Source organism: Sturnus vulgaris, chromosome 4, assembly GCF_052056855.1.
Source record: "Sturnus vulgaris isolate bStuVul1 chromosome 4, bStuVul1.hap1, whole genome shotgun sequence".
NCBI lineage: Eukaryota > Metazoa > Chordata > Aves > Passeriformes > Sturnidae > Sturnus > Sturnus vulgaris.
In genome coordinates this window covers 8,297,704-8,316,780 of record NC_142246.1, presented here as the reverse complement: position 1 = coordinate 8,316,780, position 19,077 = coordinate 8,297,704, and the positions used below count along the sequence as shown (strand labels likewise).

General features: G+C 43.3%; 1 protein-coding gene across 3 annotated transcripts in view; it reads left to right on the top strand.

Annotated features, from left to right (window-relative positions):
* MXD4 (MAX dimerization protein 4) overlaps positions 1-19,077 on the top strand; it is a 38,168-nt gene that overhangs the window by 12,319 nt on the left and 6,772 nt on the right. For all 3 annotated transcript variants that reach the window (XM_014895240.2, XM_014895239.2, XM_014895241.2), the window contains exon 4: positions 18,787-18,901. In XM_014895240.2, coding sequence (XP_014750726.1) covers positions 18,787-18,901 — 115 coding nt within the window. The remainder of the gene's footprint in view (positions 1-18,786; positions 18,902-19,077) is intronic.

Sequence of the window (19,077 nt, the reverse complement as noted above, 5' to 3'; positions counted from 1 at the left end):
GGTGCCATTCACTGGAAAGCCGTGGTTGCCATGCACTGCACACGGTGCTGTTCTGGGTTCTGCTCTGGTGCTGCACATCAGAGGTCTTACCTCTGGGAATGGCAGTGATTGTCCTCTGTGTGTGCTGGCTTGGCCATTTTGGCACTACCACTTTATTTTGTGTTTTTTACTGCTGAGTCTCTTTTCTGTGTGCTTTTGAGGGGATGCTCAGAGGAAGACAAATGAAAGCATAAACATAATTCCAAGAAAAAAAAATCTCATTACATGATAGAATTCAGATTACAGTTATGTTAAAGTGTTTCTCAGCAATTCATACATGAAATTCCTTTTCCTTTGCTTTAAGTCTCTCTAAAATACCCTGTTCAGAACTGTAGTGTGGGTTTGTTACAGGGAAACTCTGTAAGGACTTACCCCGGTAATGGCAGTCTTGTTTTGGTCCTGTGCATTAAAGGTGTGCAACTTGGAGCCATGAAACAGAAAATCCCCTAAATAAAAAGGAGGAAGGCAAGAAATGTTCTATCCTAGGGACAGCTGAGGTCCTAGAGGATATTTTAATAATTACAGACCGGTTAGTAAGTGGCACTTGGATGTAACTAGTTCCTAATGACAAAATGTATATTCATGTAGGTATTTTTTGTTGTTTCCAGCCAGACCATTAGGTCTTGCTTTCACAGAGCAATATAAAGAGTAAGTAAATAAGTAATCATGACTTTTTGCAAGGAAATTTTAAAATCAACCTGACAGCTGTATAGCGGAATTCAGCTTCCATAGTGTAAAAAAAATACCCAAGAATTCATAAAAGACATAAGCTTCTTTAAAAGACGCAGCATAATCTCATTTACTTGCATCAATTTATACCAGTTCTATCTTAGAAGGTAAAAGCCAAGGTGTATCTCCCTGAAGACTGTGCTGAGATTCCCCACCCTGCTCTGTGAAGGCAGGAAGAACCTGCCCTCGGCTGCTCACCTGGGGTCTTCTCCCCCAGCTTGTGCAGGGCTGTGCAAGGAAGAGACACACAATGCTGGGATCAACCCATCAGGACTTCTTTGGTGCCATTCAGTCCTGCCTGGCCATGGGGAGCTCTGCTGCAGGAGGGGTTCAAGGTCTTGCCCTTTCGCTGGCCAAGTCTTTGGAGACAGCTCGTGAAACTTGATGATTTTAAAGAACAGCTTGAAAGAATTAGTGAGGAAATGCATAGGTGTACCTCAAAATCAGCAAGCCACGTGCTGCTGTCCCCAGACTGGCACCATATGAGCTGAAGAAGTTCTGTGTGACCTTGGTATGGCTTGACCTAGGTGCCAGGTCCCCAGGCTTAGATTTGACAAAAGCTGGTGAGCTGAGGATGGAGGTAAAAACCAGGTATTGCTGTTCAAGCTGAGACTGCTGTGGAGTTGGCCTGGATCAATTGAGTGAGACAGCCCTGAACTTTTAGAACTGCAAGACCAGAATGAGGATTACATGAGACACAGTGATTTGCAAAACCTTAAAGATGGAAAAAACCCCAAACCTTTCTTACTTTCCAAGGGAGCTTAATGTATGTGTTGTGTAGAGTGCTTACTGGGGGAGACTGAAAGTGTTCCCATGTGCACAGAAGGTAATACTAATGTGAGTTTTGTGCAGTCCTTAAAGCTAAAATCTTGCCAGAACAAAGTTTCTATATTGTATCATCATGTGCATGAATGAGTATCTCTACAGAAACACAGACTTTGATGGGCAATATACATTTTGATGGGAGCATTATTATGTACAACATCAGCTGATACAGAAAACAGAGCAGGTGCCTCTGAAGTTAAGTCCTGATAGGTGGTTTTCTCGTGGAGGAATTGCACATTCGAGAGCACAGTTACATTAATTGGTACATCAGTTTCACCCACCAGAGTTGCTTGGTGTTTAAAGTTTATATAAGCTGAGAGAATGCCTAGATGGATGTCCTGAAATCTCCTCTGTGCCTCTTCATGTTAGTAAACTGCAGGGTTAATGAAAAGCATGTAACTGCCAGTTGGTGATAAACTTGGAAGTTTTGAAACAGAACTGAAAGGTCATTGAAATAATAGCATACCAAAACAATGCTTAATGTTTATTTTTATTATGGGCTGCCTTTTCAAAATCACAAATTACCATTGTGGTTAGCACTGTTATGCAGCATAAAGTTATAACTGCACTGATCCATCATGCTGAGTGGCTGTGGTGCCACAGCCAACTGAGGAAACCCCTGAAGTGGTGCTGCAGGTAAAGTCCTTCCAGAGAAGGATCACCTAGTGTCTCACTGCTGTGCTTCCATCAGGATTTAACCCAGCCCTGGTTGCACACTGGTGCTCCTGGGTCCTGCTGCCTGCCAGCACAGCAGGAGGGGAGAAGCTTCCTCCTTTGGCCAGTTCACCTTCCTGAGCCAGCTCACTGTCACAGGCACACCCTGATGCCAGCACCAGGAGAGGGTGGGATGGCTTCTTTGAGTGACAGTGTTAATATACAGTGTTAGTTTACAGCACAGAGCAGTTACAGTTCACTTCTCTGTCAGTTTCATGTTTTTCCTAAGCATCCAGTTTTGGCTGCTGTTGCCTGAAAAGTGCTGTGCTGGATGGGTCTTACTGACCTGGGAAAGATCTCATTGTTATAATGGGTCAAAAAATTGCTGCCATGTCTAGGATCTCTCCAGATTACACATAAACCATTCAGATAATGTGGCTGCTGTATTGGGAACCACGTCGTCTTGCTAGTGGAATCTGACCTCTCTACTAGGTCTTTCTTCTGGTTTTCTTGTCAATAAAATAACGTTTTTTGCACCATCTGGTTGGTGTGAAGTGGTTTATTACAATCCCAGTGAATTGCAATAAACATGCCTTTGCACTCCTTAAGCAAGGTAATGTCTTAGGAGTGGGATTTGACTTTTGTGAGCTGAAAGCCACCATGGTTTGGCCATCTGCTCCCCCTCCCCAGCTATGAGTGCTTCTCTGAGGGTTCTAGCTATAGTGAGCAGGTGACTGGTGCTGCCTCAGCCAGTGAAGGCTGAATCTCAGTTGAAAGCCCCTCTTGCCAGGTGTTTGCTGCTTAAATCTCTAATAATTTTTTTTGGTGCAACTTGTTTAGCAAAGTCTATAAAGAACTGGACCTGCAAAACTGGAGAATTAATCCTGTGCTTTTGCTGAAGCAACCCATGTTTCTGAGCCTGACAGATCTGTGGAATTCAAGAAATTGGAAGGTTTAAAACTTTGTACTGAAATGCTGTTCTTTCCTCACTGTTACCCCATCTCTGGGCAGTCAGCAAGTGTCAGGAGCTGTGATTTGCCCTGCAGTACCTGCTCAATAGCTACTGTGGATACTTGTGCACTGAACTGTTGTCTTTTCAGTGCACAGAGCAGCTCACCTGATACACCTCTAACAAATGTCTTCCTCCCTACACTGCTGGTTTCAAAAGGAGGAATGTATTAAGCAGACAAAGCTTGAAAATTAATCTGCTCAGGAAGTTATATTACAGGTATCAGAGATGTACACATACTCATGCTTTGGACAGAGCTTCTATTTTGCAATGAAAGATGGGAGTAAAATACAGTTTGGACTCAATTATTATGTTCTTCTTCCTGCTGAAGTCAGCTTTGGACTGTGGAGCATAAGTGGAGTCCTGGATCTGGGCTCCAGAAAGCTGTGTGCTTCCTGGCCAGCCAAGCAGCCAGCAGGGAGCAGATGGGTCAGAAATCAAGTGCATGCATTTTTTTCCACTTGAATTTGTTCATCCCTCTCTTCAAACATCAGTCCATTGTGTGTCAGCCTCTAATGGACTATGTAGAAGGTGGTTTGTGTTTCCAGCATCTGCCAATTGACCTGGCTAGTTCTCATCCAGCATGGTATAGAGTGTGGGCTGAACTTGTACAAAGTAGAGATGGATGGGATGAGACTTTCTGGTACTTTCAGGACAGTTAGGTGCTGATTCCCTGCATATAGGGGAAGAGAGGCCTGATGGTGACTGCTCTCCTGATTGGAGGAGAAAAAAAAGTTTAATTAGGTATTTTCAAAAAGAGGGGTTTTTTAAGCTTGCTTAGCTACATCTGGACAAGTGAGCTGGAATTTGATTTTTGTTTTTTTAGAGGTATTTAGGCAGCTAATGGACTTTAAGAAGCTGGCCTCTGAAATGAGTCTTACATAATGTGATGGGAATCCTTGGCTGAATCCCAGGCAGTCAGGTCTGTGGAAGCCCACAGACCAATATACAGAAGTGGTACCTGCTGTGGTTTGACGAAGTAGCAAATGTGCCTGAAAGTCAGCAGTGCAGCTCCAGCTCTTTAAGGCAAGGCTGGCTCTGCACTCAGGATTCACACCAGATCTGCAGGAGGCTGGCTTACTTTCTCCCAAGTATGTCACGAGCATTCATGTCCCAGTGTCCCTGCTTGGAGCAGACAAAAAGGAGTCAAGCTTCAGCTGGAGGAGGTGGCTGTGTTCTGTGAGTTGCTTGTCCTGTCCCTTCCTCCCCCTGCCTCCATGCTGTATTGGCATCTGTATCTCTATTTTTAGCACTCCTTTCCCTGGAGTGACTACCCCACTTGGTATTGGATTTACCATGGCCTGGTCCCAAATTCAAAATGTCTCTTTCTCAATGGAACGGTGTGTACTTCCCTGGTGCAGCTCCTGCTCCTTTTCCCTCGTGGTCTCTGTCATCAGACACTTGTGCTTAGATTTACTGCACAGAATTCCTTTGCAGGTCAAGTAGTTTTCAATCTGTGTTTTTTCCCCTTGGTGCACTGGCAGACTGTGGGCCCTACTCTGCCTCATGCCCAGGGAATTTCAGTAGGAGCTGTGCCTGCCTGCAGGCTGAACCCTGCATCACATCCGGGCAGCTGCAGAGGATGCAGGAAAAGTTCCAGAAACTGAGCATGAGCATTTAGACAGCAGATCATAAATGTGAAAAAGCATAATGCTGTTCCTTTGCTGGAGTTTAATTTGAGCCTTTTTTTGAAAAATATAAACCAAAAACAACTCCCCCCCATTCCCTTCCTTATGCATGGGAACCAGTTAAAAACTGACTCCTCTTGTCCTAAAGACCTGTGCAATCCACAAGAATGGATAAAATATTCCTTCTACCCACCCCTCCCTGTGTTTGGAAGGAGAGAAGTTTGTTTTGGGACTTCATAGAGTGCTGTCTTTTGAGATGGAAATACATATGCTGAGCTATGCACACATCCTTCTAGGCTAAAGCAGAGTGACAGGACTTGTCAAAAGATGTAAATTGGCTAATATTATTGTTTAATGCTAGTTTATGTTATGCAAGCTTTTTTCTACACAAATTAGTGTGACTAATTTTGTAGTGTGTGGAGATTGGCACAGCCGACACAGGAGAGGTGTGGGCTTGGATGTATGTACATGAGGTCATGTTGCAATGCTTCTAACTTGAAAAACTAATAAGTCTGGTTGCAGGCTACATGCCCTACATTAAGAAAGTCTTTATTAGGTTCTACCTTAAAGCAAGAAAACAGATTTGTGTAACAGTCAAAGACTACATCTGAATGTAGTACAACGCCTGTAAAAGGCTGGAGCAGTAGTGGTGAGTCCTCTTCTCCCATCTGCCACCTTGGGATTGATGCCTAACAGATTTATCTGCTTTTCTTTCCTTGATGGTTCAATTTGGGTAACTAAGTGAAGATACAAGGTGCTAAATAAGGGGCCTGCCTGGCATGTAATCGCTGCCAGGACTCAGCAGCTCCTATTGAAGTTAGGAATACCATCAGTGTTTGCAAATCCCGACTGCACAGACACTCTGTGTCTTACACAGCACATTAGCTGGTGTTTACAAAACATAAAGGTAGCAAACCCTGTAATTCCCCAAGAAAGCTGACTTAATCCCGATTGGTAAATGCTGATGTGTTGACTGCTGCAATGAACAGCATGGGTGGAGCAAATAATTTCTGCTAGGGAAATTTGGAAGCTTGTTGTGTATGTTTGCTAGAAGCAGTTATTGGGTGTAGGTGCTAAAGGTGTTTTAAATAGACTGTTGGGTGTCTTGGTTCCCACTGCCTGACTTTACATACTCACATGGCAAGTGAGTCCAAACTTCTGGTGCTTCCTTCCATTGCCAGATAAGCTCAGGACACTGCACTTAAGAAATCTGAGCTGAGTTTTGCAGGGAAGAAAGAAGGAGGGAAGGGGGGAGAGTTTTGAAAGCTATTCCATACTTTATCATCCCCAAATGGATCATTTTCAGATTCTGCTCAGCTACACCCTATCTGGTTCAGACACAACCAGTTTTGTACTGTTCAATGGAAAGGGAAATAGGATGGAAATTAAATTATAAATAAGGCACTCTCTGTGTTGTGGCAAGCTATATCTAAACTTGGAGGCAGGACTGTCAGATATCTGAAAGTCTCCACTGTCTCACAATGGCAGATTTCTTCTTTTTTTGTTGGGGCGGGGGAAGTAAGTGTTACTCAGCTTTTAATTCACCTGAAAGTAGAAGTTCCCATTGCAGCCTTGGAAGTGACCATCTTTAATTACAGTCAGTGCATTTAATCCTTCCCCTAAATTTGTTTATACATACACCTCACTGTCTTCCATTCACCTCTAATTACAAGGTTTAAATGAGGGAGTTGGAGACATACAGCAAGACATTTGGGGACATGTATTCTTAATTATTTCAGTGTGATTTCTTTTCTTCTCTTATTTGTTATTCTCACTTGGGGTCTGAACCATCCTTCAGTTGGCTGGAACAGGCACCCTGCTGTTGTCCCAGGGCACCTCAGCTGTCTCACTGGAGCACATCTCAAGTATCTGCACTGGTAAAAGCAACACCCACCACTTCCTTCCCCAGTAAACTTAATTTATTTGTGTGTACTCAAGCTGCCATCATTAGCTGCTCCCTCTAAGATGGCCATGAGGCTTTGGTAGGTGCATGTGCCGAGGAAGTAATAGCAGAAGCAAAAATGAAAGTAACACATAGCACTAAATATCTCTTTCTGATAGTTTCCTGATCTGAGCTTAAAACTTCCTACCACTGTGAACGAGCAAGTAATTGTTTAGGTGCTGAACTGGAGACAGAATTGCCTGGACACTGATGAGGTTTTAAAACTGTGGCGTAAATTGCTGTTTTTCCTTTTGGTGCCTTGTGCACGTGGGAGCGTGGAATCACTACAGCATTTGTCAAGTTACTTAAATTGGATACTTGGTATATGGATATTGAGGTACAGTCAACAATAAAACCACAGTCACAGGTATCCAGTATTGCAGATATTAATGCTTCACACTTGTTTAGTTAATGCAGGAAAAGGCTGCTTAATTCCTGCTGTCTGCCATCCCTAGGCCTTCTGCTCAGTGTGTGACAGCAATGCATGTTTTTAATTTAGCTAAAATAATTCAGCTTGACTTACATCTCCTTTAATTTGGCATCATACAGTGGTATTTAAAAAAAAAAAAAAAAAGAAATCTTGAACACATTTCTCCCCTCATTTGACATACGTACAATATAACTAGGTCTATAGGGAGGTTTAAAATTAGGCAGAGAAAGCTCACTAGGCCCAGTAGTGTGCTCTCCTGGCTTAGTGCTGTGCTGCAGCTCAACTTCTCTAGGCTTATTTAAGCATTGTAGTCTCCCCCCAGCTTTTTTTTTTTAAGATCCTTCCTGTTGGCAGCTGTCCTGAGACACGATGTTCTTGCTTAGCATTTTGATGTGGGGAAACAGTCTGATAATTAAAGCCGGTTTCAAGCCATGAGCTGATTTGTAAGCAGTGACTTGCTCTGGGGTGTTGTCAGTCGATAAACGTGTAGCTGGTGTGCACAGAGCTGAGCTGCACCTTGGTCCTTAAGCCCCATGTGAGAGGGACATGCAGCTCCCAGGAGCCACTTCTGGGGGAGACAGACTGCATCCTCTCCAACCACCTGATGGTGAATGGTTGATTTGTGAAAAATTATCACTGTCATTCTGTTCCCCTCTGTGTGTAAGCCCAGTCCAAACCTGTTGTTGTTACACAGCTTTTCCTTGTTTAAATGAATATAATTCTCTTTAACCCAATCTCTGCAGTCCTTGACAAATTCCTTACAAGAGTACTGTGAAAGGTGGCGAGAGCCAGCACACCTGTTGCAGGTCTGCAGACTCACACCATGGCTTTGGACGTGCTGTGCAAATTTGCTTCGTGGTGCTCCTCTGCCAGTGAGGGCCAAAGTTTTACTGCTGCCATGTAACTGGCTGTGTGTCCTGAGCCACTCCTGGGGCTTCCATGGGCAGCGTGTGTGAGGACGTGTGTGCCTCCATGTCACGTCGGGTGGGAATTACAACTGCTTGATCCTGTAATGGCATGATCTCGTGGTGGCACTTTCCTTATCTAATTGGGTCTGACACTATTCTGAGGTAGCAGACAAACTTGAGTCTCCTGCAGTGTAATCTAAGAAACTTGAGTGCCAGTAAGACAGATGGGTTTGAGAGGTCTAATTTAGGAGGACTACTAAATTGCAATGTGCGCATTTTAATGTGCAAAACAAATGGGTGGCTGGCTGAATGAAGTGTTAAATAAGTTTATTAAAAGCATGGCTGATTAGTTTTTTATGGACTCTGTTTTCAGTATGTATGATGGTATTTCCATCACTTGTGTATTTCTCTACAAGGCACTGTTGTTCATCTGCCTGGATTAGGTAGGTACTGTGTGATGCTGAGCTCATGGTACCAGGTGAAATCTCCCTCACTAGTGCTTAAAAGTGTTTGAGGGGTAAACGGTAAAGACAATCAGTAGGCTAAAAATAGAAGACACCTGAAAAAGAAATTCCTTTTCTATAGCTCTAAGAATTGTTCCTATTTGTCTGGCATTGACTTTGAAGGTTTAAAATACAGAAAACTGTTCTTTATAGATGAGCACAACCTAAAGGCTGAAATGCTAAAATATAGGCTGGAATCTCCTTTTTTTTCCTTTTTGCAGAAGAAAAGAAATCCATACAAGGGCAAAAACATACTGCAATGGGTTTCAGCTGTTTGCATAATCTTTGATTTCTGTTGCCTTGCATTCTTCCAAGGTCAGAGATTTATTGCCTATGGTCAAAGGATGGTGAATCTCATACATGTAAATTTATGATGGACACCATCCAGGAAAGACAAATGATACCCAGCTGCCATTACTTTTGCTTGTGATGCTTTTGAGAATCCCTGTATAGCTTGTAAATTCCTGTTGACATTTCCCATGAAGTACATCTCAGATTTCTGTGTGTTGCTGTTAGTTATTGCCGAGACCCAAGACAATGAAGGGCTTTTAAACCTTTCATGGCTGCTCCTCAAATAAGAGCAGCTTAAGACAGTGGGATGGCTGAAGCATGGGGAAATCTGTGAGGAAAAGCCTGCCAGCAGGGAGGAGTCTAGTAAAAAATAAGGAGAGGAGATGAGAGTGGTCGGATGATGGTCCTGCAACTCTTAGTACTGCAGAGCCTAAGGCTGTGATTCCCCAGTGGGTAAAACAGATACCAGAGAGAGCTGCTGGTGTTCCATCTGCCCTGGGGTCCCTGCTGGTTCTGCCTGTGCCTTGCCTTGCCCAAGTGCTCCTCTGAGTGGCTCCTGTGCTGCTGGCTGGGTCTGCGGGCGGTGTAGGAGCGTGGGTGAGCGTGCACCGTCCTGTGACGCATCTTGTCACACCTCGCACGCCTCTGACAGCTCCTGCTCACTTTGCAGGCAGGAGAGCTCGAGTGGGAGAAGGTTGAGGAGCAGTACAGCAACAGGCACTAACTGTGCCACAGGGCTTTTATTTTTTCTGCTGGCCAAAGTCAGATGTGATTCTGTGACGCTCATCGGTCTGTCTGCTTCTGCTCTGCTGCTGGGTACCTTCCTGCAGGGACAGCAGTCCCAGGGGCAGTCTGGCCAGCCCCAGCTGCTGAGGCTCTGCCCAGGTCTCTCGTGCTGGTGTTGTCCACGTTGCTTTGCAGCATCATTCCAGCCCAAAGCAAGCCCCGGGAGCTGCTGTCATTTGCCTGTCTTAGCTGATGTCCCTGGCTTATGGCAGCACACGGGTAACCACAGCTCACCTTCTGGTGTGAACCAGAGCATAAAATGCATCAAAGTCTCCTTGTGGGCATTTTGAGAGATGAGGAAATGTTGATGTAGCCCAATGCTTGTAACTGTCACTGCATTCAGCAGGGAGCTACTGGAGGGACGAGTAATGGAGGGAGAGACCAAGGAGGCAACACGAGCAGCAAGGTCTGCCAGGTATTCCCTCTTTTAGGAGTCAGCAGCTTCCCTCTCACAGACCAGCCACTATTCACCTCAGTTTGCATCCCAGCTAGCTTTCTGTGCACTGCTGCCAAGAGGCTTAGCTGGTCAAAAATGCATGCATTTGTGGCACTGCAGATGCTTCCATTAACTTATGTGTACTGAAACATGTAGGAGTAATTTCTAGTTCCATGTATATGTTCTAAAACGTGAACAAGTGCCATCTTTTCAAAGGTGAAAAGGTAAAGGTCAAGTGTGGAGTCTGCACTCAGCTAGTGGGCTGAAGTGGCACTAAGAGAAAGTAAATAAAATGCACTGGAACTGCTGTAGTGTGCGTTTAGATATAGTGTAAAAGAACTAAAATGTTTTTCAGAGTGATAAAATGCACAAAACATGGAAATCATAGGCTGTGTTAACAGGCAGCAGAGGTTTTCTTCTATTTCCTTAGCATTAGGAACAGCACCAGGAATTGCTGAGCAGTATTCACATGAATACTTGCATATAAGTCCAGAGCAGCACTGACTGAAAGCTTGTGATGGTAAGAGGCACTTGCAGCAGTGGTTATCCCTTGTTTAGACACTTCCAAGGTATCCCAAGACCATTTGGCTGCTAAAGTGATGTGGCTGCTTTCAATTTAGCAGAGCAGATGCACACAAGTATTCAGCATGCTGGAAATGCATATTGAGGATGAAACTCCCAGTTAATACCACAGTAAATACAGCAGTTGCACTGATTGTAGAGCTGTTGCATTTAATTCACTAACAATCACTGCAATTAGGCACTCGCCACTTTTCCTGCTTGTTAGTTTCCACATGGTCTTTACTGCTGAATTTAGTTGCAGAAGCCCTATGAGGAATGTTAGACAGACAAAAAAATGCCTTGGATGAACCTTCCCCAGCACACAAACTTCAGGCATTTGTTTTTAACACGAAAAAGACCCCCAGCTTACTGCAGACCACTGGTGTTTGGTTTATCTTTCCTTGGATCATAAAAAGGCAAGAGGTTTGCTGTAAGAGCAAGACTGCATTTTCTGGGTTTGACTCCAAGGCACTCAGCTGTGAGCAAGCTTTTCACACATCTCAGAGCAATCTGCACACTGGATGCCTTGCTATGGTACAGTGCTTTAATACTAAGATGGTTTTCTTTCCTTTTCACTAAAGCATATTTGTTGTGTAGTTGAAATAGATTGTGCAGCTCAAGTGTGAGCTAGAGCATCCTTTAGAAAAAAAAAGAAGTATTCAAGGTATCCTTTGTAGAGGAGAAAGTATTAAAAGTGTTTCTGAGTGAAATAAATCTGAAAGAAACACGATTTTTTACTGCAGTGGAGGGTCGTTATCTTCCATTATGTTCAATATTTTCCTGGATATATACTAAGTACTGTCTGGACCATTAATAAATAGGTTTCTTTAGAACCATTTATCTGATTGAATTTCTGTGATTTCATAAGATGGAAGCTTATAAATAATCTCTTTAAATGCCTTTGTAAACAAATGTGTTTTAATTAGCACGGAGTCATCTTTGATAGCTTACAAAAAGTCTCGTAGAGCTGTAAATATGTAATTCCTGACACTTGAATAAAAGAGGAGTGAGGCAAGTATGCTTGAGTACCAGCTTCTGCTAAGCAGAGTTGGGTGTGTAATTGCATGATTACCAACATTACATATGTGGCCACGATATCCAGGACTACACAAAATATGAACATATTAAATTTTCAGTACCATTGAAACAATTTGCAGAAAAATTCTGCCACAACTTTAGAGTGTGACTGTGCTCAGAGTAAAAAGAGCTGCAGCCCTTAAGATGTTGCCTTGTGTCATGCTCCTGTAAGAAGGGATTGAAGCTGGTATCAGAAGTCAGGCAGAGTTTCTTGCCATCATTTTACCTTGGTGTCAGGTGAACCCTGAAGTCACACTGGGGAAGTTTTTACTACTGCATTTCTGCATTTTTTTTTAAACTTTGAAATAATGATGTTTATGAGTAATGATGCTGTCTGTGGTCATTCTGACCTGCTGCATGCCACAAAGTATCCTGAGCTTCTCTTTGCTGACTTTGTCTAAAACTCAAGTGGTCCCTGTATGCATGTATTTGCATTTCATAAATAAATCTGTGAAGAGTCTTCCTGTAAAAACATGATTGTCCTGCAATTGCAGTTAGCTCACTTCTGTATTTCATGCTGAATTTCATGTCTGGCAGGGAGGTAAAATCACTTTGCTTTAAGGAGGAAACACAACCATTAGTTCACTGCTGGTGTCTCTGACCCAAAGTTGTGGGCTCTGGTCAGACTATTTTGGTTCATAGTGTATCTGGATAACATTTGACTCCAGAAGTGAATTTTTGGTGCAGAGATACTTCTCTGACTTTACCCTATACACATTATTAAGCCAGATTACATAGTCATTATGCAACAATGAAAAATTTAGTAACTGCTCTATATTTAAACCTTTGTGTATTAACTTCACTGCACAGCACCAGGATAGGTTTGAATGTGGAAAAAAAAGTGAAACATTAGAGAAAGAATCTGAAATGCTTAGGTAACTCTGTCCAGTTCGTAATTATGTGTCTTCTAGATTAATTCAAATACGTTTCTATTCTTTGAAGTTTTTATTAAGGGGTTTAGTTTTTTATTAAATTTGTACTGAATTTGCCTTGTGAGAGGGTCTGATGCTGTCTAGTTTTTGGACCAAAATGGTTAATGTACAGAAATGATGGATTTTTAATTTTTACATCTATATCAAATCTACCAATTATTCTCACTGGTGTAGCTTGTAGTGATTGCATTACTCAAATTTGATCTATAGTGTCCTTTTCTTTTCAGAAGAGCACCAAACCAATATATCTAGCAGTTGATTCAAGAGTATATCAACCTCCTGTACACAGAGCTAGTTTAGTGGAATAAAATTGGGTCATCTGAACCACAGACACATGTACAGTCACACAAGTGTTTTTAGCACTAAGGCACCCTACAGAAAGCACAGCTAGGGTCTGCTTGTGGGGCCAGCATTGTTTCATGCCTGCTCCAGTGGTGCAGTGCTGAGGGGTACCATGGGCTGTGCATGTGGAAGCAGCAACATCATGTCTAACCCAGCCAACTTCTGCTGCAGCCAGCAGGAAGAGAAATTCAGGGCATGCAGTGTGGGAACACAGACATTTAGTGGCTTTTTGGCCATTTCCTAACCTTCCAGTTCCTTGCTGCCCATCAGCTGGAGATGCTGCATGTCTAAGATGCCAGTGTGGCCAGGACAGCTCCACTGCCAGACTGGGCAATCTGCTAGCAGCAGGGAGCAGGTGTGGACCAGACAGAGCTGTTCTGGGACTTCCCACAGGATGACAAACTGCTGATAGAGTTGCTACTTCCTTTCTACAGCCAGCTCTGGGTCAGCAGAGAATGGGTACCTGTGAGAGCCATTCTTGTGCTCCATAGGGGCTGCGGGGTGAGACCTGGAGGATGTGACAAACACTTGTTGTGAATCTGACTTCTCTGTAGTGAGTTTTATGCTCACAATTGTTCAGAAGCAGATGAGCATGGCCCTTCTGACACTTTCAGCAGGTGACCTCTGGCAGTCAGGAACACGATGCCAGCAGTGGGAACTGTTTGTCGTTGGCAGCTTCCAGGAAATGCCCACCCCGTGCTACACCATGAACACGTGGAGGGCTGTTGGAAGCTTGTCTGCAGGGAGTGCCCAGCTGGAATGCCAGGATGGACAGGCACATATTTCACAGGAACTCAGTGCTGTCACCCTGTATCACGAGTGTCTGTGGCCATTTAATGTCACCAGGGCCTGGCTGAGGCATGCCATGCTGAGGACTGAGCAGCTTTTTTGGGATATGCACCTTGCCTTTGCAGCTGGCTTTGTGCAGCTCAGTGGCCTCTAAATAAACCCTGTAGATTTATACTTGAATGGTGTAGGAAACACATCTTTGCTGCTGTCAAAAAACTGTGCAGCTACTGCTTGAACAGCTATCTGCTGTCTGACTGGCTGCAGGCCATTTCTCTCTGCTGTGCTGGACCTGAAAAAGCCCTGGAGAGCCCCTGTGGAAAGGCTGCAGTGGATCAGGTCACAACACAAACCTACCAGCATTCTGTCAGTCACAGTGCCACAGGTTTAAGCCATACAACTGTGGATGTTTTGCTGGCACATGAATGGGAGTAGTCTTGGGAGTCAAATGCTGAAGGGTTACAGGCAATCTTGGATTTACATGTTCACATTTATGAGTGTGTGTCTGTGAATGTTTATGGCTCTGTCTGGGTAAATCTTTAAGAACCTCCAAGGATGGCCTTTTTGGGCAACCTATTCTGATTGTGCACCACTGCCCCAATAAAAAATTTGTTTCCCAATGTCCATCCTGAATCTCTGAATTCACAGCCATTGGCTTTTGTTGTATTATTTAGCCCTACAAAGAAGTATTTTGTTCCCATTGCAACCGCCTGTCAAGTAGTTGTAGGAATTTCTTGGAGTTGTTGCAGTTTCCTTGGAATGAAGATTATCCAGGGTGAACAATTAACTTTCTTGTTTCTTTTTTTTTTTTTTTTTTTAAATTTTTTTTCCCTGCATCTTAGTATTTAATTTCTTGGTGTCCTGCTTGGATTTCCATCTAGGATTTCATATATGCAGCAAAGCTTATTGACTATTATTTAATAGACATATTTAACACAATTTTAAAATTGATTAGGGTCAGAGATCTTAATATACCTTTGTATGGCAACCCTTTCTTTGAGAAGTGATGAACTTGCCTTTTCAAAGCCAAACACTTGAGCAAACTGGAGTATCCAAGGACTAGAGTCAGTGAGTGGCCTTCCTGTGATGGTCTTCTGGTGGATGTTGTTGTTCCATAGGAAAATTCCTAATAACACCTTTCTGCTGCTTTGTCCCTCCATGCCGTGGGGCTCCAGGGTTCATTCTGCCATGAATTTCAGGGCTCTGAAACCCCTGCCTCTGTTGCCCATCATGGCTTACATGGATTCAAAACCAGCTGAAGGCAGTTCCTGCTGGTAGCCTTCGGGTCAGTTGTCAGCAGGTGGCCTTGTCCTTTATGTGGATGTGAGGAAGCACGGGACAGCTGCCAGACATGGCCACTGCCCTGGAATGCTGACCAGCCTGGGCTTATCAAGCACTAGAAGAGCTGTAAAGCAGACTCAGACGACCCTGCTGTGAACTTGCTTATGGAGAAACACTGGAGTCTTGAACATCTGAAACCCCTTTATCATCTGGCACAAAGGACAATGTGAATAATCAGACTGGGCACCCATGCACCTCTCCCTATGTGGGGCTACCCAAAACACAGAGCTGCAGGCTTGATTTGGATTTTGGAGGGCGTTTTTTAGATCTCTGCCTTCCCAGATGAAATCAGTAGCAGTGACAAGGGGGATATTTCTGTGCATCCACTGGAGTGAGGAAAGTGCCTCTTCTGTCAGCTCTGCTGTGCAGGCCTGATACCACACTGGGTGTGGGCAAAGGGGCAGTGCTGGGGTGGGAAGCTGGAGCAGAGCATAATTACCCAAATTCAACCACGTTTCATGCACAGAGACTGTTATCCCGTTGCTCTGACAGCAGGCTGCTGCCTTTTTTATTTTTTTCCTTTCATTTTGTTATTTTTTTAGGTGGAATTTAAGGCGTGAGCTGCAAAACACAAAGCAGCTCTGGCTGTGATTACCTCTGTGAGTGCTTTTCCCTCCTCCTGTGGTCACAGGCAGCTGAGGAAAAGCAAAAGCTGTCAGGTCCCTGCAAAAAAAGAGAGAAATTAGTGCTGGCAGAGTCTGCACGAGACAACTTATCTGCTGTGAAGTTTGAGTCCCTTGTTCCTGCTGGTGTGATCTGTTAATATAATATGCCTGAAATGTTTTCTTACATTCTTACAGTTTTTTTCTAAGATGTGCAAGATGAAAAATGTGGGGACATTTACTCCAGTACCAGAGGAATAGTGGTGGGCTGGCTTTCTTTTTGTACATTGACAATCTATGCCATTAATTACATGTCTGCATTTATGTAAAGAACTATGTAAAGCTTATGCTTTAAAATCTGTAATGGATTCATAGGTGTTGAGTATTTAGATGAAGGAAAAAGTCCTTTTAAGAAAAAAAAAGTGAAGTTAGAGGAGGTCTTTCAGCAAGTGTGTTTATTACATTTACTGCTATCAGTATCAGTTGGTAGTACTGAAAAAGCCTTAAAGCAGTTTTGTTAATATTCAGCTCTTAATTCTTCTCACTGGTCACTTAAAATACTCTTCTCAGATTCAGTCCCGTGTTCTTCATGGCACTTCAGTAAAGTCCTGCTCTACTGGGCTGGCAGGTAACATAAAAGAGTCTGTGCTCTAAAAAGGCTCACAGCCATGCTCCTGAACCTTGGCAATATTTCTGTCAACTCCCCAGCTGATGGCAAGGAAGTGCACTAAAGCCTTACTTTCTTTTCCCTGTGGTAAGCAGACTTTCCTCAAATAGCAAGAGGCAAATAAGTTTAGTATGTAGTCTGGTTTAATTAATGTTTTCCAGGATTAATACTAAGTAAATCTCAGATCAACAGTTCTGTATATTCCTTATCAGGCTTTTAATTGCTTCAAGTATATGGCTCATTCCGTTTCTAGGTGTTTACGTCTCTGTTTACTATTTGGTACTATCCTTCTCCTCTTCCTTCCCACATCCTCCTTCTCCTTCAGTCCCACGTTCTTGTCATCAGTTTAAATACAGTTGCATCCAGGTTGGGCTGAGTGATGCAGACTTGTGTGTATGCTCAGGGCCATTTAGAAAACAAAAAGATTATTTGAATTTATTCCCTGATACAAGTTTTTGTATTTAAAACACAAACCCAGCCAGATAGTTGTTGGAGATTACAGATGCAGAAATAAAATTTTGCCTCATTAAGATTTTCTGTATAAATTCCAGTAGTCCCTAAATTGGGTATTTCACTGTTTTAAAGATTGATATCCCAGTTTAAGGTAGCAGCCTCAGGAGATCTGATGGGGCTATTTTTGTGAATACTTAGGCCAGCCTTTGTTGGTGTTGTTTAAATAAAAGCATTTAGATGTTTAAGTTTAGAGCCTTGTATTTAAAAACAAACCCCCGGCCTAAACTAAAAGTCTGTCATCAACTTTCTCTTGTGAATCACGTTTTCACCAAAAAAATCCTTCTTCCTGAAGTGGCTTGAAGGAAAAAAAATAAAAAAAATTATGGAAATGCTGTGTGATTTCTTACCTAGTACACTGCTGATTTATAGGCAGACAGAACTAAATGTGTGAGTATGTAGTCATTACTGTTCTGTATTAGATTCTACTTTTGCTTTGGGTTTTTTCACCAATTTTTTAATTCTCAGGTTGTTTTCACATTGCACTAATCATTCCAATTACACACGTGTAATTTGGCATTTGGTGCATATTAAATCCTCTTCAGCTGCATTTCAACACTGATGCTGGACTGTGGTTCTGAACTCATTGTTCAAAAGAAAGTTCATTCTCGACCAGAAGTGTTGAATTCCCTGCAATGTTTCCTTCATGCATCAAGCAAATTTGTAAAAGATAATTACTGACCTCACACTTGTGATGTGCTTCAGTTATCCTTATGGCTGTGAGGGCCATGTCAGCTCCAGGTCATGGCTTTGCTCAGCCTGTAACGGGCTGGCAGAAAGGAGAGTAGTAGTTATTCATGGAAGCACTTCCACATCCATTTCTATGTCCTTGCAGAACCGTGTGAATTCCTGTTCTAGGGCTGTGAATTAAAACCAGGACAGATTTTCTTTAGGATGAAACTGTAGAAACACTCACACTCTTTGGTTTGCCTTTTTTTGGATAGGTCAGGCAACTGTTTCATGGACTGTTGTATTGCCAGCTGCTTTTTAGTTGGGAAAACATTTGTAGAAATAGTAGTGTGTTCATCCTCTTTTTACTGATACATTAATGGCAGTAGTACAGGAGAGATTGTTGAGAGCAGCAGTAGCAAAACTTGCAAGGGAGTAACAGAGGAAGCAGGACGCTGTTGTTGAGGAATATGGCTGGAAGTGTTTTTTCTTGTGTGTTTACAATGAACACTGTGCAGTGAGAGGAAGAATGTCTCCTGCAGGGAGCGTGGGTCAGTAGAAGGGAGGAGAAGGAGCATCAGGACCTCCCTGTTAAAATACATTGATAAACCATGGCTGGAAACAGCTCTGAGCTGTGAAGAGCTGCATGAATGCCCTTGGCTTGCATAGCTGGGGTGTGTCCCACTGCAGCAGGCAGGGATAGGAATGGGGAGAGGGGGATCAGGGTCTGCAGCTGCCCGCAGCTCTGTCTGTGCCTGCAGAAATCACTGCATTGGAGCAAAACCCCAGGTTTTTCCTTACCCAGCCATAGGCTGAGTGTGCAGCCTTGCCTGGATGTCTCAGATCTCTGAGCATACTCGCCTTTGCTTAAGAGGGGATTAAGCAGGCTGAGCAAACTGCTTTGGAATACAGGTACGAGCCTCCTGTCTGAGTGTGCCAAGCAGCATTACTGCATTTCAAGTGACCTTTCAGTCTGAAACTTTGCCAAAGGGAGGGGAAAGGAAGCCACCGTTGACTCGAGCTCTGCACAGAGATCCTGCAAACAGATGGTGTTTGCATATAGGATATTCTGTTCGGGTGCGACCCCACTACAACGCTCTTCGTTTTTAATGATTGCAGGCGCGCTAAACTCCGGCTATATTTGGAACAGCTAAAACAGCTTGTGCCTCTCGGGCCGGACAGCACCAGACACACCACTCTAAGTCTGTTGAAAAGAGCTAAGATGCATATCAAGGTAAAAACATTCATCCATGTTCTTATTTCTTTTAAGGGAGATTCTTCCAGAATGTGTATCCATTGAGAAGAAACAAATTTTCACACAAAATCCATATCCATATGTCCAATCTTCTGGATTTATTGGCCTTTATTACTTGCAGGGATTTCTGTTACAGTGTCAAAGTTTAGTGTTCT